This window comes from Apostichopus japonicus, chromosome 9, assembly GCF_037975245.1.
Source record: "Apostichopus japonicus isolate 1M-3 chromosome 9, ASM3797524v1, whole genome shotgun sequence".
Lineage (NCBI taxonomy): Eukaryota > Metazoa > Echinodermata > Holothuroidea > Aspidochirotida > Stichopodidae > Apostichopus > Apostichopus japonicus.
In genome coordinates, this window is record NC_092569.1 from 3,840,001 (window position 1) to 3,867,883 (window position 27,883).

General features: G+C 37.1%; 1 protein-coding gene and 1 long non-coding RNA gene across 10 annotated transcripts in view; one reads left to right on the top strand and one right to left on the bottom strand.

The window, feature by feature from the left end:
* LOC139973378 (QRFP-like peptide receptor) overlaps positions 1-13,503 on the top strand; it is a 46,339-nt gene extending 32,836 nt beyond the window's left edge. For 2 of the 4 annotated variants that reach the window (XM_071980014.1, XM_071980016.1), the window contains exon 2: positions 12,073-13,503. In XM_071980014.1, coding sequence (XP_071836115.1) covers positions 12,110-13,474 — 1,365 coding nt within the window. In that variant the 5' untranslated portion in view covers positions 12,073-12,109 and the 3' untranslated portion in view covers positions 13,475-13,503. Of the gene's footprint in view, positions 1-6,386; positions 6,457-10,267; positions 10,379-12,072 lie in introns of those variants that run through there. The other 2 variants (XM_071980015.1, XM_071980013.1) reach the window with 2 other exon arrangements.
* The window catches only part of LOC139973391 (uncharacterized), a 219,508-nt gene extending 192,787 nt beyond the window's left edge, over positions 1-26,721 (bottom strand). For 2 of the 6 annotated variants that reach the window (XR_011795200.1, XR_011795197.1), the window contains exons 1-4: positions 26,075-26,667; positions 25,293-25,363; positions 5,435-5,559; positions 4,167-4,312 (exon numbers count right to left, since the gene is read on the bottom strand). This is a non-coding gene — a long non-coding RNA (uncharacterized lncRNA). Of the gene's footprint in view, positions 1-4,166; positions 4,313-5,434; positions 5,560-11,487; positions 11,587-25,292; positions 25,364-26,074 lie in introns of those variants that run through there. The other 4 variants (XR_011795202.1, XR_011795198.1, XR_011795201.1 and 1 more) reach the window with 4 other exon arrangements.
* Positions 26,722-27,883: the final 1,162 nt, after the last annotated feature.

Consider the following 27,883-nt stretch of genomic DNA (forward strand, 5'->3'; position numbering starts at 1 on the left):
TATATATATATATATATATATATATATATATATATAATTGAAAATCGCAATGAGTTGGATATATATATATGTATGTATATATATATATATATATATATATATATATGTGTGCAATTGTTTTGTGATCTTAACTTCTGACCGACCCATTCTATCGCAGCATCATATAATCTGCACATTTGCAGATTATTTTAAAACATTACAATCTGCCTTATTTCTCACTATATGTGATATCGCCATCCTGAATTTGGTGTCAGCTTGTGAACGTATTAGAATACACGCGTTGATCATCATCATCAAATTTATTATTCAATTAAAATTCTTACCATATCGTTGCGTTCCAATTTACGTAGACAATAAATCAAACAGTTCGATTTAAGATTAAAAGCACCTTGAAGTTGACTCAGATCCAAACCTGAAAATCATTGAATTCGTTGGGATTTTTTTTTTCCTGTTCGAGGTTTTAGATAGATAAGGCATATATGTTATACCAGTAAAGTGCGCACGCGTTTCTGAATTCACTCCTTATGCGGCAAGGTTATCAAAACTCAAGGAAAAACCACTGGCCGGGAAATAATGTCAAAAGTACATTATTTTTTATCATTTTCCCAGCCTACGTCACAGATGACAACTGAAATATCACCATTTTGTAATGCACAATCTGTCAAAAGTACAGAAACTTGTTAAAATTAACGATAAAAACGTACCCAGATGTACGCTCTTGAAAACAGAACATTTCTAGTTATTGTTCAGTGTGCGCATATAGGGTTGTGCATAGGGAGGGTGGAAAAACCGAGGGGGGTGGAGGGAGGGGAAGCTTTGAAGATATTTCGTAGTAACTCCGTGGGTAGAGAAAGGCGTTACTTGAGCTGCAGTTGGTTCTTGTACATTCATATAGCAAGGGGATTACTGCAAAGGTTTTAAATTGTTTAGAAGACAGGTTATCAATATATATAATTACCGTACTTTCCACAATATTCATATTTCGACATAAAGCGATACGGGTGGCAGTGTTAAAGCGAAGCAATACAAAATTGAACACGGGAAGCTTAAAATTCAGAGTCAACTAAGAAAAGGGGAGAAGATAGTGATTTTTAATTCGTTCTTGTTCCTTATTTATAAATATGAACTTGAAGTTATTGAGAATGTGCTCTCCTTTTGTTTTAAAAGTAATTGACAAAGTTGGTTTAGTTTATACAATGGGTTGTATACATATTGTACACGGACCTTCGTTGAACGATGACATTGCAAAAAGAAAAAAAGTACGATTCCAAAATATGTTGGTCTCTTTTGCTTTCATTTTGAAGGACGTTTCCTTTATCACATCGTGTTTAAAGATGACTTTATGGGTACAAAATTAATTTTAATACTTTGTGTGTGAAACAGTGTGACATCATTGCTATATCAGTCCCGATTGTACTTCGATAAATCGATAAAAAAAAAATAATAATTAAAAAAAAATAATAATAATAATTAAAAAAAAAAATTCAAGAAATTAAAAAATCAATCAATTTTTGAGAAATGACATTTAAAACATCTGAGGCTCATCAATCAAAGTGGCTGGATTATGTATTTACTTATGGTGTCTTCTAATTGTGGAGGGTGGGGTGTTGAAGGAGATGTGGGGAGCGGGTCTGGGGGGGGGGGTTAGTCTATGACAGCTATCTCTCTATATCACACAGACCAATTATGATGGTTGGGTTTGTATCTCCTTCATGCAATATTTTCAATCTAGATATAGTGGAGTGCGTCCGGGAAATCTATTAAATCTAGTTCATCTTTTTCCCTCGATCCAAGCTACTACGTTGGGAGCTTAATGAAATATAAACACATCCATTACTATTGCATATCGTCAACACGGTCATAATGCGAGTTGACAAGTTATGAAAATTGCTTAATGCATATCACATTGCAAATGACGTCATCACAGTTATGATAGCGGCCTGTTCTAAAGGCTATACAACTATATATGCTTAGCTTAGATTAACGGAATGACACCTTCATATCTCAATGGAATTTATAATATATATATCCCGTGTGATGAACATTAGCAGCTTTACAATGGAAGGTTAATATATACTGTCATGATATACACTTTTCAAATAACAACATATTATTAAAATTTTCTTTACAAAGAAAGAAAAGAAAAGAGTTTATTTTGTTCGTAAAAGGGAGCAAGTATTTAATATAACTATTAGCTGTAGGGCAGGTGCATGACCGATAGGGTATATAGGCCTATACGATATATATATATGGTATATTTATGCAGTGTATCAAATGTATTAAACGATTTTACTGATCATAGCCGTTCAAGGTCAGGATCAGTGAATATATTCACAGTTAATGAGTTATCCTTGGGACGTTTGTGTCTGGAGCTTTCAAGACATTTGAAAAAAGCTGAAAGAAATAACCTAAGTTGCTCAGAGCTAACTCCAATGGGGACATCTTAAAGGAAGAATAAAAATATATATATATATGTAGAAAAAAAGGAAAAAAGAAGAAGCAATTCTCAATTTTGTATTCCTCACCGGTGGTTGCTGCTGGAAGCACTCTCTTAAGTCAATCAACAGCCATTGCCTCTAACCTTCCTATTGCATCCATAGCGTGAACTTGCATCAGAGCAAACTAATTTAAAAAACAAATCTTATTTTTGATGACGTTAACTTTGCTCCGCGGGGAACAAAACAGGGTTACCGTGTTTTCCGAACTGTATATTAAGATTTTATGAAATGGTTTATTACGGCGCAAAATGGCGAGTGGTGGGGAAATTCTGATTACCGTGAAGTATAGTCAACTTTAGCATTTTCAAGTTCTTCCATGTATGTGAGCACACTATATAAAATTCGTACACGGGGGTGTCCTCACTTGCTTATTCGATAGATAATCTACAATCGCTTTACGCTCCTATCATAATCTTATTGTTGATTTATAATCCTTGAAGTGTAAAAAAACTTTCGGAATAGTTGCTTAGCTGTCAATGAACTCTGTATTTAAGAACTTCATCAAAATGTGACCTTTTTGGGGGGGGGGGGGGGGGCGGGGGATATTATTTACCCGGGCTGTTGCGTATAAGTGACAAAAACTATGATAAAGAAAAACAAAACCAATGTTCAACACATTTTGATGCCATCATTCACTCTTTTGTTGCCAGATACATTAATAAAAACTATCACTCAAATGTGAAAAAAAGAGAATCATCATATCTTCGTTATACAAAATGCTACGAGGATTTGAATTGTACCTAAAAATTGCGAAATTTACCAGCATAATAATAATAATAATAATAATAATAATAATAATAATAATAATAATAATAATAATAATAATAATAATAATAGTAATAGTAATAATAGTAATAATAATAATAATAATAAAAATAGTAAAAATAATCAGTAGTTATTTTTACGACGCTTAAGCGACCACAAATGTGAGAGAAACCCGCATAGGCTTATGGATTACAACTTACACGTCGGGTGGCTTCCAATTCAACATTTTAACTCAAATTTGAAATCTTTACTATTTAGAAAGCCATTTCAGGTGGGAAAACCTTAGATTGCTCTTGGATGAAAAACCCACCTTACTATGATCCGGTCGGGTATCGAACCCGGAACCTCCCGATTGCTATAAGCCTGTATAGCTTATATTATAAAGCGATCAACTTGAGCCACCGATGTACCTCCTTTAAGTTATGATTTGCGTCACAATCACTATACCGTTTAATATTCAATGCACAAGAATTGACTCTATTCAGTAAAACTTCAAAACACCATGTCACTATACCATCTGTAGGATTTTACTATATAGAGATATTTTAGCCGTTAATTTGAATAAAAGCAAATGTACGTGTGCTACAAATTATATTTAAACTTTACATTGCACTTGCAAACTTTGGCGTGTATGCCTAATTATAACGCCCTGCAGCGATGGATGTGGATTAACCTAACGTAACGTAACGGATTACGAGAGGTTCAGGTACCATATTGATCCTTTAGAGGTCATCAACGGGGGGGGGGGGGTGCTATTAAAAAAATATTAAAAAAAGAATCACGTTTCAAAAATTGCCACACAAAGGTCACCAACCGACCAAGTGATAATGGAAGCTTCCTAAACCACGATTTGCAGTCGTATAAGGAGACCAGCTTAGGGTTTATATCAAGTACAAAGCTTACCTGGCAGGTTTCGTAGGTTGCTTGTCCATATGTTGGCGCATAGAGCAGACTCTCCTATCACGTAACAGGATCAGACACAGGCATTTGTATTACCGATAAACACGTAACTATTTTCATTCGTTGCATTCCATGATGTGGTGTTGCACCTGCATGGGATCCAAATATCAGAGTTACGCTAATAACGAAATAAAAATGGCGGACTTGTTTAACTGCATCCTACACCATAGTATGAGTTAGTCTATGTATAAAGGTATCGCACCTTTGGCGACGTGCTCACCAAAAAAAAATACGCCAACCTAGATACTTTTATAAGGAAATTCACCAATGATATGGCTTGGGTACGAAAACCAAATAAATTGATCCACTCTCATCCCCAATCCCTTTACATCGAGACTGTACCCGCATGGCTCATCATAGGCATCCCAACTGGGGGGGGGGTGGGGGAATGGGAGCAGAACGTTTTGCCCTAACTTTGCAACAACTCTTGAGTCCCCTGAAATTTAAAGAGGTAGTCTACCCCTCCCCCCTCCCCCCGCCCCCCCCCCCCCCCCATCTGCCTCGCATTCCTATGTGCCCATGACTTTGTTATGTCAAGTGAGCATCGCCAGTCTTTGGAAAGGGAATAAATACTACGCATGCTCAACGCGTGACGTAGGCTGTTATCATTGGGTATTTGCCAAAGCCTGAACACGAGCTGTACAGAGGCAGTTGTAAATATGTGTTCGTAAACAGACGTCATCTTACGGTATCCAGTTACCGATACAGCTGCTTAAATTAATCCCTATTTCGTATTTAATCATATTTAAAAATCGTGATGACAAAAGAAAAACATAAAAATACCCAACAATTCATTAATTCTTCCAGATTTCATTGCAAGATATTTAGTAATCAGTGACGGCAGTAGTCAGGGCAATCTGGGGGGCAAGGCATATATATTTTTTGGGGGGGGGCGGCAAACATTCTACACACAAGGTGTGGGGAGGGGTCTGAGAGAAAGGTTTCCCCCCCCCTTGGGAATTAAGTAAATTTACTTAGACGCAAAATGGTGCTATCATTTGACAATTTTTCACATTAATGCATTTGAATTGGAAGCTTTTTTTAATACAAACGGCTAGATTAGTTCTATATATTTTGGTTAAGTAGCAGATGTAATGGGGGATTTCACCTCATCCCCCTAGAGTTCCTTTATAGAGATAAAGGAACACTACCCCCCCCCCCTTCCTGTAGCGTTGCCACTGTTAATAATTGTGTCTGCCAGTTTCATTCACCTTTATAACAGCGCTGTTTCTTCAGCTCCCTGGGAGTTGTACACCATGATCTCTCTTCAAGTATGAACCTCTCGATGCTTGCTTATAGCCTCAGTGATGGTTTTAGTATCTTGGGTTTGTTTTAACTGTTGGTATAAAACAGGAATGCAAGCTATGTCTCGGTATTCACCTTTATGCATCGTTAACGTTCCACGTCAAATAGAACATCCCGAGATTATGGATTTATAAAAGAACATTCCCAATGGACAATGAAGGTTGACTATATATAAAGGAGTACAGCTGTCTCTACGACAGATTATCCTTACGAAATTTCCGCGTTCCCTGTCTTCAAAATGGGTCGCTTTTTAATACGCGATTAACTTACACAGGCAGGTCTTATGTTAATCTATACATGTCTAAACGTTGTTGCGTCACAGAGGAGATTATTGGGCAATATCAAATATGTTAATTATACATCGAGCTTGCAATGGAACTATACTGGTTAGTCTTAACATGGAAGTATTACTCCCATGCATGTTCTCAATAGGAAGTGTATCACGTGAGGCAATAACAACAGCTGATAGGTTGTGGGTATCAACCATCCATGAATAGCAATAGCTCCATGGTATAACATCGAACCCACAGTAGAAGTAGAATACCCTAACATGGTCCTACACTGGTGATGCCACACTGAGACGGCCGGAAGTAAAGTGATGTCGTAGTTAAAACTACAACTGCGTTCCATGTATAACTATATACTACTTATAAACATACTAGTCAAATTTTAAGTATAAAGCGATCCTTTAACCCATACCACAGATCATATGGGTTCAAAGTCAATAAAACGAGAGAGCGGTTAAATATTTTATATCAGTGTTACTAAGCTGGAACTATCCATTAGGATCAAGGTCATTATTAGCCATAATACTTTCAAACGGTTTTTTCTTCTTATTTTTCTTTAATTCTAATGCAGGATTATCACCTGGCGTGGCGTCTCACGCAATGAAGGCCTGGATAGGCCTGTGAATATAGTCTGCAAGCAGGTGATTAAACATTCTGTTTTACCTGTTTACAAACGGATGCTTAACTTATCTCTTTAAATATATATATATATATATATATATATATATATATATATATATATATATATATATATATATATATATATATATATATATATATATATTATATATTATTTTAGCATCAGCATGCATGCTGACCTCCTCATCTGAAAATAAACCGTTGTTTGGTATAGTTGGTATAGATCAAATGGATCTCTAAATATCGGCAACTGTTTGATATAATATTTGCCCTCGTTATTGCAATAATTGCAGTTAATTAATTGATGCAGTCTCATGTGATGCCCAGTGAGTTTGAAGTTACAGTAGTGGTACGGAGGTATATCTATATGGAGTAACCGGCATGTTTCTTTGGTTGAAAAGTGGGACACCGTGTTAGTAGCAACCTTATATTTTAACTGTTCTGTCTAAACGATGTTGTACCCCTGACGTACATATCGCTGACGGGGTTGCTGGCAAACTAAACAGTCGGCTGGGGGTGACTTGCTTCTATAAGCATAACACGAACACTTACTTGAACCAGGGATTTGTAAACTACTATACGCTGCTTGAACATGCTGTGTGCGTTATTATTATAATATTGAAAAGTGTTGGTATGCTATAGTACGAAACATCGCCACAAGGTATACATAGCATGTTAACAGTATGGGAACCTAAAAATACGTTTAAAAACCCAGACAGCAAAACAACAGTGTGGTTTCGATGATGAGAAATGAATAATCTTATATGAATGTGACACACTAGGCTGTAGGGTATAGCCAGGGTGAACAACATACTTCAATCTAAATAGTACAGCAAAAAACATTAAGATATAACAAACAATATTCACATTGGCAGCTGATGACCGAGATGGAAACTTTTCTTTTATTCAGAATACAGATTGATCTATACCAAAAACAATCGGCTTCTTCCACTCAATGTAGTACACAAGTCGTACATTAATCAGGCGAGGGCGATTTATATCCCCCTGATCCCCAAGAGTTTGCGCTTAGTATGCGTCTAACTAGGCGACGGTTAATTTTCGTAAACGGCGCCTGGTCATATACCCCACGTTACTACATCCAAACCTGAAGTTTCATTTGGCACTGAATCTCGAAAATTGCGACATACGAAGGAAAGCTTCAACAACGGGAGCAAAGAAATAATACCAATGATTTCACAATGATATCGTCCATTCCAATAACAACGTTGTCTGTATCAAAAGTACAACGTTCATTACACACCTTTGTGCACAGGTATGTATGCAGCGACGTACATGGCAACTCCAAAAGTTTGCGACACACTTAAGTCAATGGAGGTTTGGTCGTGACTTTTGAGTTTTCTCTATTGATGTCCTTAAAGGCATTGAAGACTCGCCCCAAACCGCGTGCCGCGCTCTGAAAAAGTTAACTTTCCGTTGCTTGCAAGTGAAGTTTTCTTCTTGTCGCTACAAAATGTAGACAGTAATGAAACGTGATACCTTGTTATCTAGACATGAGATTTCCATCGCTGCTATGTACACTGTGTTGTGGGTATTGACCGTAGCTGTATGTATTGACTGTACACTAGTGTCTAAGTACCAACGGTAGCAAGCTGTGTGTGTATTTTCTGGGATCGATGGTGGTGTCTAACACTTCTGTTACACCTCATTCGAAACTAGGTCAGATTACCGGCATGAGACGTTTCTTTGTGCGCGAGTCTTCACACCCTTTAAACTAACTTCCAATTGCCAAAAGCCTCTCCAATTCTTATGAGGAGAAACGCAAATGTTAACTAATAGGCTGGTCGATGGGAGATACGGTAGATCATAAAGCAAGGTTTCCACCATTTGACCCCTGGGGACTCCAAAATGACCTTTGACCTCCACCAAAAACAATACGAATCTTGCACTTAACGTGTCATAACTACATACTAAATATGAGATTAATCAAAGCTTTCCTTTCTTGAGATATCGTGTTTAAAAGGTTTTCACAATTTGACCCCTGGTGACCCCAAATCAGCTTTGACCTCCCCCACAAACAATAGGTATCTTGAACTCAATGTGGTACTCCTACACACCAAATATGAGATTGGTCCAAACTTCACTTCTTGAGATATCGTGTTTACAAGCAAGGTGCCACACGCGCGCACACACACACGCATACGCACACAGACACGCACCCACACTCAACCGCCTGCATGACCACAAAGGTAACGATTATCTTCGAAACCAAAAAACGGATATTGAAAATTCAATGTTACCTTTACATTCAGGCTGCTCACAAATCCTATAGGTGATCATTTGCCCTCTTAATCGATAAAGGTATCCTGCGCATACTGACGTCAGAATTAAGGTTACATTCTAATGCAGTATGAAGGTCACACGATATTTGTACTGTCTACATACTTGATAAACTGTGAAGTGGGATATTGGTCTTTATCCTGTATTTGTGTGACGTCATATGCCTATATAAGGTTATAATGTTCTTCAAGAAAGAATTTAAATCATTTATTTGTTTGTCTGATCAACTTTTTCCAAGTCTCCTTGAGTTTTGGGGTTACACCGGAAACCCCCCGCGGCTTCATCCATAAATGGAAGATTTATTGTCACGACAACGTTACATTTATTTGTACTTTTCATAATCAAAAAAATATATGAAGCTATAAGGAATAAGACAGTATATTGATTATTATAGGTAGCAAAATTCGGCTACGAAGTAGAATAAATTCCGAATAAAGGCGGAAAGTAGGAAAGTAATCAAAAATATTTAAAAAAAATAAAAACCTGAATAAAGTGTGGCCAATAAAAGAACATATAAAATAATTCAAGAAATGGAACAACTTGAATCTTCATATTTGGGTTCAGTTTACGTTTTAATGAAGAATTTATAAAAATCCGAGGACAGAATTTGAAGGGTATTCTATTCTTATAAGAAAAAGAGGAAATAAACGCAACTTTCATTTTTGATGACATCATACAAAGTGCAAATGTGCCATATAAATTTAACTGATAAGTCAAAGCAAGGTGACGGATTCAGGATTATACAAAGAAAGTATGTGGCCACCCCGCTGTCGTTCAACCCCCTTCCTGATCCATTTTTTCCCCGCCTAGGCTACGACATCATAAGAAAAGTAAGTCGGTATATTACTGTATTGCCACGTCAGAGCAAGGACTCAAGTGTAATTGCCAGATAATATTCCATGGAATGCGTTATTGAAATTGATATTTCATATCAATGGTACATAACAATCGATAAAACATTTAAGATGGATGGTCGCCTTCTTCACAATATTTACGGAGACTACAGTCGTCTAGTAAGTTATAAATCATTGGGAACAGTATGGGATAATGTTCTCAAAGAAATGCTCGCTCTCCTAGACATGTATACTATAGAGTGGATTATTATTATTATTATTACTATTCTTATATTTTGGAAGAACAAAGCCATAAAACAAAATCATGTCGATTGATTTAAGTCTCATTTTTTATTCCTGGAATCTAAAGAATGATAATAAAAAATTCCGATCTGTCAGATTTTGAAGAGATTTAGACTCACGATCTGTTTCAATAAATATTTATCAGTCTTATTATAATTACAGGGTCTATACCAGCGAAAATTCCATTTTATATTTCATATTATTAAATCATTATGAACTATATAGATCGATTCACATTCGGAGGGTGATGAATGTACTCGACAATGTCGTCTCAAAAGTGAAAGGAATGCATAGAGAACGAAGCACAATCAATAACAGTGATAGCCGATTCACATGCTAATATAGAATACTATTGTGCACAATCTTTATATTACATGAAGATTAATATTTTTTTTGTAAGGGTCCGAGTTTGATCGTTATGGCTTCGTGTATTATGTGTTAGTATGTGTCTTCATGGATGGATTCCTAACAGTGACAGCCGATTCACATGGTAATATAGAAAACTATTTTACTGTAATAATAATGATAATAATAATAATAATAATAATAATAATCATCATCATCATCATCATCATCATCATCATCATCATCATCATAATCATAATAATAATAATCATCATAATCATAACAAGTCCATAATTGTTCCCCCAATAGCTATTAGCAAATGGGGAAATAATTTTGAGTTTATTGATTTGCAGTGGCAGACTATTTTCCGTATTCCTTTCATTTCTTGTAGAGAAAGCAAGATTTGTTATTTTCAATACCGTTTTCTCCACCGTATACTGGGAACTAATCATTTACTCTGTCGCATGAATATCAAGGAAAATGCAAGTTGTACATTCTGTGGGAGTCATGATGAAACGATAGAGCACCTTTTTTTGGGGATTGTCAAATTACTTCAAACTTTATATTAGACATTGAGCAACGTATTCTAGGTATGCAATTTATTTTCACCAAGAGTGACTTTTTTTTTGGCTACAAGCTAATTCTGAGTCATCCGTATAATTTCCTCATCTTTCATTTGAAGTACTATATCTTTAGTCAAAAGATGAATAATGAAGTGCCAATATTAAATGAATTTATCAATAAATTTAAGTTCATCCTTCAAGTAGAAACAAGTTTGGATAGATCTCATATACGGAGCAAAATAACTTATGATAGCCTTTGTACTGCGTTCAGAAATTGTCATTTAATTCATGAACTCAGTTAAACGTTTAAATTACTATGTATAAGCGATAGTTATGATATTATTAGATACGTTAAAAAAAATGCATTTAATATTCATATGTACACATGCATGTATTTATAGAATAAATGAGATGGAAAAAAATAATAATAATAAAAAATAGAAGCATAATTGTTATCATAATATATCATTGTATCATGTAATACTATGCAACAATATTATTGTGGTTGTTGAATATTATGTTATCATGTTATGATGATAAAATATTATTGTACGATACTATGTGAATCGGTGATCGTGAAGGATAAATGTTTTAACACATTCATTCATGTTAGAGACTAAACGACCATCAGTGTTATCACTGCTTCTAAGACACTTAGAACGAAAATTGAGATACATATTGAGTGACTTACAACAGCGACGAGAAAATGGACGTTGTACAGTATGGTGGTTGACGATGACGACGACGACGATGGCGACGACAAAGACGGCGGCGATGACGATCACCCTAAAGATATCGATGACGAAAACTGTTAGAATAACGACGACTTAGAATAAGGATGACAATACCGGTCATAAATTCGTTCTGACATAACAGACGACGAGATTAATGACGGTAACCGTAAAAACGATGACGATACCGAAAATTATCCAGATGACGATATTAATGACGACACATTTTACGCGGATGATAATGAATTGGAAAAACGAAAAACTATATGTTACAATTCGGATGGCATTACAAAATGACGTGAATGATGACAATTACCGCGATGGCGATGACGATACTGATCCAGATGACGACATTGAAGACGGTACAAGTGACCTGAATGACCGGTTTTCAGTTCGATTTCATCACAGATGACGATACGTACATTCAATCCAGACAGACGTACGCATCAACTATAGTAGGTCGATTTTAAATAAGTATCTCATTGAAGACGAAATCCATAGCACTTTTCAATTCCTCCTTTTTTGTTTGTTCTTCTTGTTCTCAGGTTTTCTTTACAGTGCCTGCAACCTCTCTATGACGCCATGTCATCTGGACTAATGATGGAGAACTCAACCAATGGCAGTGACGTCATCACCCACCCAGATGACCCTTTCACAGTCAGCCCTGTCAAGGAGGTGATCATGGTAACCTACATGGCACTTTTCCCCGTCAGTCTGACCGGAAACTTCCTGGTAATCTACGTCATCGTGAAGAACAAAAAACTGAGGACGGTCACCAATTTCTTCCTCGGTAATTTAGCAGTCGCGGATTTATTAGTCGCCATTTTCTGTATTATCCCTAAAATGATGAATTTCGTGATGCCAAATTGGCCACTCGGTTCCATCGCTTGTTCCCTGCATAACTACATCGTCACGGTCACGACAAAGGCGTCCATATTCACCTTAACGCTCATTTCATTTGAGCGGTATTTCGCTATCTTGCATCCATTCCGAGTGCGCCACCTATTAACTACCAACAAATTAGCGATCGCCACTGCCTCGTTATGGGCAATCAGCCTCTGGTTGAGCATACCGATTTACCTCTTCTACGGAACCGTCCATTACCAAGGTGACGAATTCTGCACCGTGCGTCATATCTTACCCCAAAAAGTGCGTATCTCTCATGACCTCATCATGATGTTCCTCTGTTTCTTCTTACCGCTGTTGCTGATGATACTCTTCTATTCTAAGATCATAGGGAAGTTATGGTGCGGTCTGAATGTAATGAACCTACAAGCGGGATTCGTGCCGACGCAACCGGCGAGTCGGGTACGATTTCAACCGCGGTTCTCGTTCCAAACCGAGATAACTTACAACGAATCCTCTCATAATCCGGTCAGCTTCGAGACCAGGAAGAAGGTAGTACCTGGCGACATATCAATGCGTGGCGCATCAAACGGTGACGTGGACGAAAACAGCAAGTATTTAAGATCCTCCTCTACGGAAAAGAGTAACGACATTGCGATGGCGAATTTAAGACACTCGGTGGACGCCAACGAAGACGGAGGCTCGATAGCTTCGGGATCGCCAGTAGCTAACTTCGAACGCCACAGGAAGAGTAATATGTACGAGCGGAACCAGACGCGTAGGAAAGTAGTTCGTATGTTGATTGCCGTGGTGGTAGCATTTACGATCTGTATGACACCGATGCAACTGTTTGTGCTTTGGGACACCGTCAAAGGGTTTCCTTTAGATACCACACTCGGTCAGTTGTTTCTGCCGTTTGCTTACGCTATGTACTTCCTCAATTCCTGTCTTAATCCCATCATCTATGCTATCTTATCGACGAACTTTAGGTCCAAGATGAGGGAGACCCTCCTCTGTAATATGACGCACGCGCAAACTAGCGTTTATTCTCCAGAGCATACGAGAAAGAGAAGTATCTCGGAAAGTCCTACTTCAGTTTAGAGATGAAAACTAAAATTGAAATATAATGGCATCAAATATATCATATATGTATATAGACGTTCTATCTATGTATAACTATCTATATATATATATATATATATCTATATCTATATATATCTATATATATATATAGATATATATATATAGATAGTTATACATAGATAGAACGTCTATATACATATATTGTATATTTGATATATATATATATTTTGATATATATATATATATATATATATATATATATATATATATATATATATATATATATATATATATATATAAACAGGTGGACACAATTGTCCTCTAACCAGGTATCATGCATGTACAAAGCTCATAAAAGTCAAGTTACCAAAGCTGCACTGACGACAACTATGGAAAATGTTCACTTTTATATTACACCATTGTAATATATTAATCACTGTTATTATGGTTTGTACAGTATAGAATCAGGTCGGTGATAATTCTAAATTTGACAATGAAACTAGATACTTGTTTAAGAAAAGTCACCACCCCCCCCAAAAAAAAACAGGGAACGAAAGCCCTAAACACCCGAACGACTGATCCGCTCTCAACCCCAGCCCCCTTGCATCGAGACTGTGACTGTGATCATCGTCAGGTGTGCATCGCTGTTCCCCTAGAAGGGAACAACCGAACGACTGATCCGCTCTCAACCCCAGTCCCCTTGCACCGAGACTGTGATCATCGTCAGGTGTATATCACGGTTCCCCTAGAAGGGAACAACCGAACGACTGATCCGCTCTCAACCCCAGTCCCCTTGCAACGAGACTGTGAATCACATGTGTTGTCATCGTTATATGATACTATATATATGCGTGGATTGAAATTACATTATGCATGCAGGAAAATTCTCCTTTAGAATGATAGTCCAGAGTAAAGCTTTACATTTGACTGATGGAAGAAGAACGACATACACTTACTATCATGGGGAAAGTTGTATGCAATTTCCTAGGTTGCGTATTATAGATAGGCTAATGTTACTTGAAATTGTGACAGTTTGTTGGCAATCAGTCAACTTGAAGCAAAAATGTATGATATAGTCATAGTTGCACACACTGGTAGCAAAATATTATGTTATTCTTTATTTATTCGCTTTATTGCTTTGACCTAGTATGAGACAGAGCTCCAATTTGATTTGAAGGGGGGGGGGGCGGGGGATTGGAGTTATCACTACCACAGTTACTGCAGTGTATTCATTTGTCCCAATTTTGAAGAGAATTGGATGAATATATTTGAAGAATCAGATTCAAGCAAATTTGCAAGTGTACACCTATCAAGCTTTGACATCATACATGTTTGCTTGAAGTTCACAATTGATACAAAAACATATCAACTTCAAACCTTGTTATCTCGAAAACGATACATAGGAAATCTCACGGTAAAAATGATTTCGGCAGGATGCTGAGAATATGTTCGTTTTTATTAGTCAAAAATGAAGTTCTCCTCTGGACTAGTCGTTTTTAGGACTGCAGAGCACTTAAATGAAGGGACAATCTTCTAGTCTGAGGTTAGATATTCACGTTAAAGGAGTCATCTATTCCGAGGGCAGTAACCTTGGTCTCAACAACGACTAAGAAAAATAAAGTCTGCACGATTTAGGTTAACACCGGATGCGACATACATCAGTCAAGAAAAATTACTATATCATCTGTTTAACAAAGAGCTGTCCATTTCAACAACCGATAGGTATAGGGAAATAATAAAACCAGAACAAAATGAATATGAATATCTATATTAATGACTTTTGAATACGTATCACTCAGTCTGTATCTTAAAATATTTTTTATGAATGTTCCCGGCCGTATTCTCCGGGCTCTGCCTTTCAAAATGTCATAAACGGGAAATTACATGTGTATGAATTTCGGTAATCTTGTCCTTTAAACGTTTTTTGGGGGGTCCTTGAAACCTTAAACGTTGAAAACCATCGTTCGCCTGGGACATCAGCCAGATTACATAACAACAACAAAAAGTTTTCAAAGATGAACATTGGATTAAATAAAATGGTATGTCCTTGACAAAAATCCCATGGGTTTGTCACGTCCATTTGGGGTTGGTGGTGATGGGGGGAAGGGGGATTCAAGGCCGTTCCTCATTAAATTCAGCAAATGAAGAGATATGAAACTGGGATTTCGTTGAGCGTGTATTCATGCCCGTGCCATGTTTTGTGTGAACGAGGTCACTATGAATGTTTTCAATGATCATATTTCGAATAACAAATCTCATTATTTCAGGAAAATATAATTGTATCACTAAATGTTATATTAAGCCTATGAATTGCAAATTTCATCCAATGTTTAAAAGCCATACTCTTGCCTGGTTTGCGGTGTGAAGGGATATTTAATGTTACCTCGATTTCAGTGTCTCGTATATCATTTAAAGGTGGTCACTCGTTCGTTGTACAGTTGTATGGCACCAGCTAGACTGTGTAACTTATATCCTATTTTTGTGACACACTTGTGTATGCTGTGACGGAAGTATCACACGCGTGGGCGATACGTTTGCACTGCAGAGCGTGTTGGACCACCATCGCAGTGTAGCTTTAGCACCCCTATAACCACCCTCAACCCACCTCACCATTAAGATATAAATTCGTTAATACATCTCGGAACGGATTCCAAATTTACAGGATCCTTGGTGAACAAAATTTAACGATAATGATGAAATAGACTATAAAATGTCAAATGTCAAATCTAGCTGTTTCATGATTGCACATATACTATCGTATATACTTCGGGTTCATGTCATTAGTCTATGCAAGCACAATTCTGTAATTAGAATGAATCACATAAATTTGTACAGAATCAGTGACGCGAATAACCGGAAGTATATGTTATTCATTCTCGGATATTGCTTGATTCCAAACTGCGACGCCACATCCAACTTCATATTCGGCGTCACAAATGACGTCAGATCTGAAGTCACGTCTATGTAACATATGACGCCGCAGCTGTGTCACATATGACGTCACAGTTGTGTCACATATGACGTCACAGTTGTGTCACATATGACGTCACAGTTGTGTCACATATGACGTCACATCTGTTGTATCATATCTGACGTCGAATTGCGAATGAATTTAGGGACTCGTACCTCTACTTGACAAAATGAAAGAGATTTGGTATATATATATACACATATATATATATATAAATATGAACACATTATCTGTGTTTCTTGTTAGCCTCAACTACGCATGTGCGGTTTGTTACACACAAAAAAATCGAGAAAAACAAATTGTTCTACCGTCTTATGTCACTTCTTTGAGAATTAGAGTATAGGTTTCAAGTTAATTGCATAATCTTTCATCTTGGTATAGTCGTAGTTCATACTGTACTCATTGGTAAATTAGCCGCCGGCCAATATAGGTCTATACTCGAACTCATGTTAACCTAATTGTCATACGAAAAATTTGTTGTTTTTTTTCTCCTTTCTGTAGAAATATGTCGACAAAAAAAAGTCATACCTTTGAGGTATCTCTTGTTTTTTATAAAAACTATGTAAATACAAAGAGAAAACCGTCTCTCAATTGTATATTCATTTGTCTATTAATATTCGGTCTTGGTTTTGTAATGCAGCGTTTTAACTCCATAAACCCGTAGGCGTGAAAAATGGGGGCAAGGAAAACAGTGATAGCCCTACGGCTTTGTCTAAGATGTCTATACATCAGGTATTCTTCGGCAGAATGTATTTGGTACACAGTTTCCCCCTTCCCCCAACAACTGATCTGGGCCCCTAAATATCATTGCACTATAGGGATATGGGGCCTTTCATTTCCTTCCGACTTGATTAATCAGTTTGCCATCAGCAGAATTGGTCATTTTCTGATGACAATTTCATTTCAGAAGCAATTTGACGGTATATATAGCAGACCGAGTTATTATTTTCCAGGATTTGTCAAAAATTCTTTCCGGTCATTTTTTAATATGTTAGTAGTTTTTCATTGCCCTATTTGAGCTCCATGAGTATAAGGTTCTATCAATTCACAATTCTTTATGCTATTTATTCAAAGTCCATGTTATCCCTCTCCTCCTCAAACACACACACCCACACAAACACGCATACATCTCACTGACTTTGACTTTGACTTTTCATGTAGAGGGAAAAGAGGGCGTGTGGTAACGCAATGACGTAGCGAACAAGATGGAGGGCTGGGCCGGGCCGGGGGGGGGGGTGGGATTCACAAACCCCGCCTAAATATATTCAAGGTGGAACTCATATTTAAAAAACAGCTACCAGTCGCAAGCCTTTATATAATGCATTTTTAAATATTTTGGCTTAAAAAAAATGCATAAAGAGCAGAAATACAAAGACCTTTGCTAGACCAATGAGTGAGTCTGACAAATTGCACAATTGACTTTCATAATCATTGGATAATGATATTTTTTATTTCATCAGGAGGCTGGTGGCCCTTCCGTAAGCCTGCAGTCTTTTGCGTCAATAGCTTTACATGTACTTCACCAAATTTCTATAACAGGTATATAAGAGGCATTCGTGAATCTATTATCGATTATATAACGTTCAAAATGGGCGAAGAGGTTTAAAATCTGGAGTTTGGCTCAGTTGTATAAATCTATATTTTGAGATATGATATGACCGGGGAAATATTAGTCATATATTACTTAACTCGAAGTGCGAACTGTTCTGCTTCTGTCTTCAGCAGAGTTTTATAGCCTTGAAATCGGAGAGATTATTGCTCATGGTAATGGCTAATTGTACGTTATTATCTAACTCTGGTGATTTGCAGGGTTTTTTTTTTCGTTTTTACAGCTGTCTCCTCGATATAACTTCCACTCAGCTGTCTCGTTGACCTTGTGAGTACATATATTCTTAATGAGACACAGATGGCTGATACTAGTTATAGTTCAAAATCAAAGACACATATTTATACCTATGCTGTGATCTAAATATTTAAAGATGATAGTTTCCTCATGCCACTCGAGTCACGCACTCACGCAATAATGGACTAAAAAAGGAGCTAATGGAAATAACTGCCAGAAAACTGTCACATGTTACTTAAGCTATGAGAAGCAATAATAAATGACTAACACTACCAGGCAACGGTGAAGCATGGCTAATACAACCATGTGACCATAACACATCGTTAGCACTATACCATGATGTTGAAACATGTGGCTGACGCAACATTACCAGAAAACAACACGGTAAAACATTGTGAGCACTACCATGATACAGTAACATAAGACGTACACTATCAGGATACAGTGACACGTGACTGGCACTACCAGGGTATAGTGACACGTATCTAAAACTGTCAGGATACAGTACTTCACGTGACTGACACTACCTAGTGTACAGTAACATATGTATAATACTAGCAGGAAACAGTAACATGTGACTGACACTACCAGGATAAAGTAATACATGTCTAATTAATAGCAAGAAGCAGTAACACGTGGCTGACACTACCAGGATACTGTAGGACGTGTCTAATACTAGCAGGAGACAGTAACACGTGATTGACACTACCAGGATATAGTAACACGTATCTAACACTGTCAGGATATAGTAACACGTGGCTGACACTACCAGGATACTGTAACACGTGTCTAATACTAGCAGGAAACAGTAACACGTGATTGACACTACCAGGATATAGTAACACGTATACAGTCAGGATACAGTAACACGTGATTGACACTACCAGGATATAGTAACACGTATCTAACACTGTCAGGATACAGTAACAGGTGACTGACACTACCATGATACAGTAAAACGTGTCTAACACCAGCAGGAAACGGTAACACGTATACCTTTAACACTACAAGGAAACAGTTATGCATGACCAACTTACTCCACCAGGAAGAAGTAACACACAGCTCACACTACCATGATGACGTAACACGCTGCTAACGCTACCAGGGCACAGTCACGTATACATGATGACACCGTTTACTCCTATTAACAAGTAAAGCACCGCTCACATTAACAGGGCACCATATCACATTTCTAAAACTATTTACAAGCAGGTGACAGTTCATCTCTTTTTTTCATGATAATTCTATGTTCATTTAATAAGTGTTGTATGAACATCGTTCTAATCCACACTCAATAACTAACAAGCAGTCAAACCACAAAGACATCATTAAAACCACTGTAGGTGCATACTATGACCGGTCAAGTACTAATAGTATAGGTAAAGACAGTAAAATTGCTTAGAAGCTGTGGGAGATATTAGTTCTATACTTGCTGTTGATAACGCTGTAGGAAACACTCACACAGCAAAGTGTTTTATAGAAAGTATAAATAGGCATTTGGCCACAAAACCCGATTCAATTTGTAATTCCAATTTATATTTGGTCGTTTAGGTTTATTTATTTTTTGTTAAAATGCGAAGATTTTATCTTTAATTTCCTGTCATTAGTATATACAATACCAGGCTAACGGAGAGAGCAGTTCGATGCGTAAAGGGTTTATACGAATATGAACTAAAATGTGAGAATCTCATTGTAACGTATATTACTTTGCCTTATAAGGGTGTCAGAGTTGACCAAACTTACACAGATTATTACTGACAACAAAACAACAATTGATCAATATTTTGCTTTCCCTGTAGATTCTGTTCAATATTGGAAATGATAACTTCCAATTCATCCTCAAGAAATTGTCGCCTAGTCACTTTTTTCTTGTCACTTAAAAAAAAAAAACATTTGCGGGAAAAAAAGCGGGAATCAGAGATTTTTATATACTACATTGTACGTATGAAATCAATAGAGTATAGTATGTCCATGGAGATGATAACTCCATGGAACATCTACTAAGAAAACTATAGGAGTCGCTGATTTAAGGCAGATATACGATACACTAAGGAGCTGACGTCATCATATATATTTTTTCTCTGCAGGAGCTTCGCAGACAATTTTTGGGAAAGTTCATGTCTTGGAAACTGGAATAAATGTAGAGACATGTAGTCAACTATTATTTTTCGTTTGACCATGCAGTGACGTGCACAGGATTTCAAAGGTTAGGGTCGGGGGGGGGGGAGATTTTCAATTTTCCTCGAGTGATTTAGATATATAGCGGCATCAATCTTTATGGACGGAGTGTATAGGTTGATCAAATATGTTACTAAATTAGGAGTGTGGCTGTGGGGTTGCAGAATGCTACGGCCACGTAAGGGGGTGGTAGACTGCAGGCTTGGGAGTTACAACCCCTCCCCCCCCCCCCTTGACACATTGAGGCATATTTAGACTTACAAATAAGGTGTATAAAATGGTCTAAACACAAGGTGGCGTTAATGCTTTTTATTTATTTTTACCATAATCACCCGACTGATGGTTTTTTTCCCCTCGACTGACGATGACGGTGGTGATTATCATCCCACCCACCCTCCCCCCTCCCCCGGGCCCTCCTAACTCCTTCGTACGCAACTACGTTGGAATAGTACGAGCTGCTTAGTCAAATTTTACGTATAAAATGATCCTTTAACCCTAACCACAGATCCTATGGGTTTAAAGTCAATAAAACAGGAGAGCGGTTAAAAAAAGATATTTTTTAGTGTTACCGTACTTAGATGGAACTATCCATTAGAAGTAATTAGCCATAATACTTTCAAACGTTGCTTTTTTTTTAATCTTTAATTCTAATGCAGTAATATTACCTCGCGTGGCGTCTCACGCAATGAAGGCCTGGATAGGCCTGTGATTATAGTCTGCAAGCAGGTGTTTAAACATTCTGTCTTCCCTACCTTAATTTCGAGGGAACTCTAGCATTCGAAATTTCAGATATACGGATGCTTAACTTATCTCTTTAATATATACATATATATATATATATATATATATATATATATATATATATATATATATATATATATATATATATATATATATATACCTCTGGACATACAATCAGCGTCCATAGCATAGTGGTTACGGTGTCCGCGTACAGAGCGGGAGGCCCGGGTTCGAAATAATATATATATATATATATATATATTATATATATATTATATATATATATTCTGGAGAATCTGACAAGCCAACATGACTTCTTATACAATTAGACTGCTATATATAATCAGCGAGCACGTGAAAACATTTACTCATGTTTAATCACTTTTAAATACATCCATGCATAAATATGCGGATAATATATGGTTATACGAAAAAGCAACATCTTAGAAAAACAAAATTACGTAAATTTAAAAAATTAAAGACGAAAATATAATATGAAGCATGTTTACCATATTTTACCGCCAGGAGAATATTTTGACGATGATAGTACTTTCCAAGACAAGTAGTTCATTTCAGCTAAGTTCATAGCATACACTTCTACCCTTATGTTAATCTTTTATTTCTTATATTATCTCCGAATTAATGAACGAATAACTCATGCATCCAGAGGCTTCTTACAGCGAAGTTCCGCTGAGTATTATTAAGGGGGTATACATATTTACTAGACTATCATATAGCTGTAAGTTTAGCCTACATATATATACATATATATATATATATATATATATATATATATATATATATATATATATATATATATAAATATATATATATATATATATATATATATATATATATATATATATATATATATATATATATATATATATATATATATATATATATATATATATATATATATATATATATATATAGAAATCGGAGGTAAAAACGAGTATTTATCGCCGCGATGGGTAGATATACACAAAGTGTATATAGGTGTCGTATGCAACCAATAATTGCTATATTGACTGACACACTAAGTTCGTCACAAATTTGCTCGATAGGGAGTAGTTCAAAAGTTTTCAACTGACAAGTCCTACACTCACCGTGTACGATACTTGGGGCTTCTGGGCTATCATAGCACAATCAATCTTATTTTTACCACCATGACAGTTTTGATTTTGAGCATTACATAGACGGAGGTTGATATTTAGCATAATTAATACCTATGCTCCCAAGCTTATCTGCCAGCTCCCCGCTAATCAAAGAATGTGTTCTCGATAACAAGTTCACTGTATTTTTTTTTGTCAGCATGTAGTTGCTTCCGGTGAAACGTGACATAGACTCATACAAAATAATTCGAAAAGAAACAAACCTATCGGTCCCCCCCCCACCCCCTTTTCTTTGGGCATATATGCTAAACATCATGTACACATGTATCCATGATCACTTTAGTTGGCTTTTGGATCAATTCCTTCCGAAAATCAAAACGACCATTGAGAGGTTTCCCGGGATAAATCGCACCTTATATTGATCAAATAGTTACTTAATCGCCAGTGTCTAGTTTTCTATAATCTAGGTATATATAGACAGTGGGTTAATTGTACCACAAATCCACCGCATCGGCCCTTGAACCATCGCCCTTTAACCTTATGATTATCATGCAGATTAGCCAATTTTCACTTTGCCTTTATTAACTATTAATGAAGATTAAAATGTTCTTACAAATTAACTGATTCGTCCGTATAGTCTCGTGACCAAATGGAGTATTATGATTGGCCGGAAGTATAGTTATTTTCTTCATCTCGTGTTGAGAAGGCAGTTGTATAGGTTGTATGTAAGTGTGTATGTATTTTAGATCCTCCTGCAAGCAGGAACTCGCGAAGAAGCCTTATTGGCTTATCAAAGCTGCAAGCTGACCGAAGTCAGTCTCTTAGATTCATATTTAACGTCCATGATTATGAATTGTCAATTGTCAACAACTCTGTAACTGGACGACATACATTAATCTTGGAGTGACTCGAACTCGGGACCTTATGATTGAAAGGCACCGGCGTTAGTTGAAACTTGAAAGGCACCAAGGGCGGCGGAACCGGGGGGCACAGGGGGCACGTGCCCCCCCCCCCCCACTTTTCCTCAGGTTAAAAATGTGCCCTTTTTCTACATAAAAATTGAGGTGTCTCAAGTTAGCAAGAGGCCAGGGAACCAGAATGAACACTCGGGAAGGACCGTTTCCGGCCATCTGAGGGGTTTGTAAAGCCAAAAAATTTCTTGTACGCTCCGCGCCAACCGGTGGTGGCGCTCCGCTCAGATAGTCGTGCATACAACTTTGCAAATCCTGGCTACGCCCCTGACTTTTAATGAATTTCTGTGGGTCAAACTCAAATCTATATCGAATGGGAAAAATTTGTTAAGATATTAACAAGAAATAAACTCTAATTCGGAAGATTCCTACATTAGCAACTAGCATGATTTCACCTCATTTTGTCTCAAAAGCAAACTTGTTCCTTGTTTCCCAATTGCACATTGGATATTGCAGTGCTATTATGCATATTTTCCTTGAGGGGGGAGGGGGCGTTGATGGAGTGATGTGTATACGCAAATAAGATAATACAATAAGAGTTATAAAGGGTACTAAATATAAGACTGCATCATTCCAATCGAATTTGTGCAAAGTGCCCTTTGATTAAAAGTGCTTCCGCCGCCCTTGAAAGGCACCGGCAAAAGGCACAGGCAGTTAGTCTTGCTGCATCTCTCAAAAGGCATTATGGGATCTTAGTATCGTGCTTAAATGTTGTATCAATTTGTACCGATTGTAACCAATCACAGTGTAACCAATTCACTGAAAGTGAAGAACCCCCCCTCCCCCCCCCCCAACTAAATCAATCAATGTATTTGCTTCTGTATTTGAAGGACGTGCACCGAGGACGGAAGAAGACCAGATGGGTAAGACTGTCGATTAGAATCGGTTACAGCAATAAAGGCGACACCAGAGATTAGAGATACTATCGATTTATTAACCAAGGGAAAAAATCCTCTGAAAATATGAGAAATAAAATAAATACACGAGAACAGGATTAGAAAAATGTACAACAATGTAACATGATATTAGTGCTTGTAATAAATACCTGATCACATATACACGTTTATGTTACACAGTCAGAAGAATTGGTCACGTGAATAACTTCAGTTATTTGTCCATGCACCCCATAACATGAAAGTAAAATATTGGGAATACCAAGATGCATGGGCACTAGATTACAACTAAGATATATATCCATTATTAACAATGGTTTAACAACTAATTATCCAAATGACCATCCCATAACTATTCATAATGATCAATTCATGAATCTCAGATATATAAACGATCACCACATCTTGGGTGGGAGTACATCTTAGCTCACAATATTAGAACACTTGCTCAAACCCATCAGGTGAGTATAGCTTGTGAAATAGCGCCCTCAAATATTGTCATTTGATTACCACAGACCATTTTATGTGCAGTAGAATATCCCATTAATGATTTATCCAATCTGACATTGATAGCATTCTATTAGACTATCATGAAATCATCAATCCATGAATATCAAGCACATCAGCATGAACACAATGTACCTACGAATACCTGCAACATGAATAACGTCAAGTATGAATATCAAAGTGAGCACCTCTTTCCCATGTTACCACTGAAAGTATCTTTAACATGTATGACATTACTATGGTAATGTGTCACAACAACAATACCAACTACATGGACCACAATTCTTGGGACACACTTTGTACTATTTACCTGTGTTCCAAATGACATCAAGACAACAACCTTAAGCTTAACTATCATTGAGGAAACACTACCTCTTAATATCAAACAGTGGTACCAAACATTTTAATGAACTTGGAACCTAACATAGGTCTTTCGGTAACATATTGTTTCAGGTTAAGGAATGACAACATATAACCATGGTAATCAATTGTACCTTGTGTTTGAATCTTTCACACTTTCCACCAGGTAATAAAGTCTAGTAGTACTAGGCAACATTTGTGATCTCGATTCTCAACAACTTATGATACATAACCAGCCTAGTATGTACTGTACTCACCAAACCAGCGAGACCATGCAACAGCGGATCCTGTACAGTGGCCTACAGTACCAAGTGTGATGTCACAGAACCTACACCAAACAAATATATACACACAAATAATAAAGAACCTTTTTTGCATATACATTACTGACATAGTAGCAATGCTGGTTACACATAACACTACAGTATAACATGCATGAAACAATGAACGGTACATTAACTTCCATAACAAACTATATATCAGAATAAATCAAACTGGAAACAACAATTATTAGTAAATCCTCAACTCATTTATCATAACTCGACTAGTATCGCCATATACTCCATACATGGGATCATGCATGGTCGGTATAGCCTATGCATCGCAACCATAGAAATTGAATTTCTATTTCTATGAATAATCGTAACAAATTATTTGTGCTCTATAGTATATACTATATAGTATAAGTATAAACAACATGGTGGCCATTCATTGGGCGTCAACCATGATTCTCCTCACCACCTTACATAATATTATACATAGAATCATAGTTTGCACTCATCACCGACTATTTTTAGGAACCTAGAATTAATACAATGTGACAGAGTTATGAAGTAATCAAATCATTTTAGTTTTTACGTGACAGTAGGCCCAAAACGCTAAAATTCGTGGATTAGGTCCCCTTACGCGAATTCAGCACAGATTGTTATACGCAACTGTAACATTAACAATGATATTCAGGTCATTTTTGGAAATGCTATTTAATGGTAACTATACAGCATTGTTTTGTTATAACACATACAAAATCATTTACACTCACCAATCATATAATCTTCTTTATAGTTCTCGTTTATCACTCGAAACGTAATATGTCATCATCAAATTCTGTTTGGTCGGACAAACACGATAACATGTGTTGGCTGGGATGCACCGCTTTAGCGTGTCTTCCATTCGGCTCAGTGATACGATTCACATCAATATGTGAAATTGTCAAAAAACCTAGGCCTAATTATTTAACATATAAGTACCTATCATAACTATAATCACATGACGAGACTATGCATTAAACCAAGAGAATATTGAGTTTCATTAAACATTCCTACTACCGTCACTACATTAACTGCGGTACAATACTAACGGACAGGGTCAAGAGGGTGTCCAGCAATTGGTCAATAGTGATACCCCCTAAGCATGGGAAAGCGCTGGTCATCATTAAGAAGTAGTACCACCCGGCATATTCAATAGTTCACCTCACTAAAGAATTAGTAGTTGTAAGTTTAGTTCGACACAAGAAAGTGGAACAGGGGCTAACGTGCAGTTACAGTCAATCGCCTTTGGTAGAACACGTCTGAAATTGATATTTTAGGCATATTCACGTTACTGAAAGAGAGAAAGGGAAAAAACCGTTACCACCAGTGTCTGTATAGATTACGCTATTTCAAGAATAATTAAAATACTATGACCGACTTTTCAAAACCTCGGCGGCCTAAATTATCTTCAATGTAGTAACAATATAGCATAAATTATGCTTTTTCTATTTGCTCAGTCTTTTCTTGTCGGATTTCGTTCACTACGTTTCGTTTGCCTGCGAATCCCGACATTTGCGTTAAAAGGCATATCAGATTATCCGATATGCTAATGAGGCATATAACCTGGGGGCCTCTAATCAAAGGGGGTATGTGAAAACATCCGAACGAGACATACCTAATTCTTATACAAGCCATATACACAATTCCTTAGAGGGGTTTGGGGGAGGGGAGGGGGCGGGTGGCATATGGTATGTTGGGACTCCGCCGGAGAGGATGTTAATCCGGCACGTGTGTTATATACTACTTACGTTGTCCTACGGGCACAGGGGGGGGGGGGGTAATACGGGGAGGATGTTCCAAAAAATAATGTTTAAAAAAGTCGCATAAAAATAAAATTTGACACATGAAAAAAATAAGATTTGCACATCCGTTTTCTGCTAACGTTAAACATTGTCCGTTGCGTGACAAAAAATGCAATTCCTAACAAAGAAAACGCTTAAAATGAGGGACCAAATTCGCAAAGGGGATAAAATATGTAGATTGTCCGCCAAAATGGGGCTAGCTATGAGCGCTGTCTTTCTATCGGAAAGTAATAATCTAGCATAATCATAATCTAGGGTCCCCCCCCCCCAAAAAAAAACAGGACCTCTTAACCAATGGGCAAAGAAATGAATAAAACAAAATTTCAAGCAACGTATAGTTATGTAAATTCTATACATCGCAGTAAAAATGTTGGTTTCCATAGCTATTGGGGAAATGAATACAGAGGAGTTGCGAACCGTAGCAGTTGAGCTAAATTTTTTAATTTGATTCAACAACGGGTTGGAGGTTCATAGGAGATGATATATTAACTCACATGAAGATGGAGAAACCCGACTTGACTAATCTTGTGGTATGTCGGATGTTCGATGAAAACAAAGAGAACATTAAAAACAAGTGATGGGGGGGGGGGAATTGGGGGATAATATTTTGAACATATATATCTTACATGTAGACGGAGAGGGGTAACCCGACTGGACTAATCTTGTGGTATGTCGGATGTTCGATAAAAACAAAGGGAACATCACACACAAGTGGGGGGGGGGGGAGGAGGGAGGGAG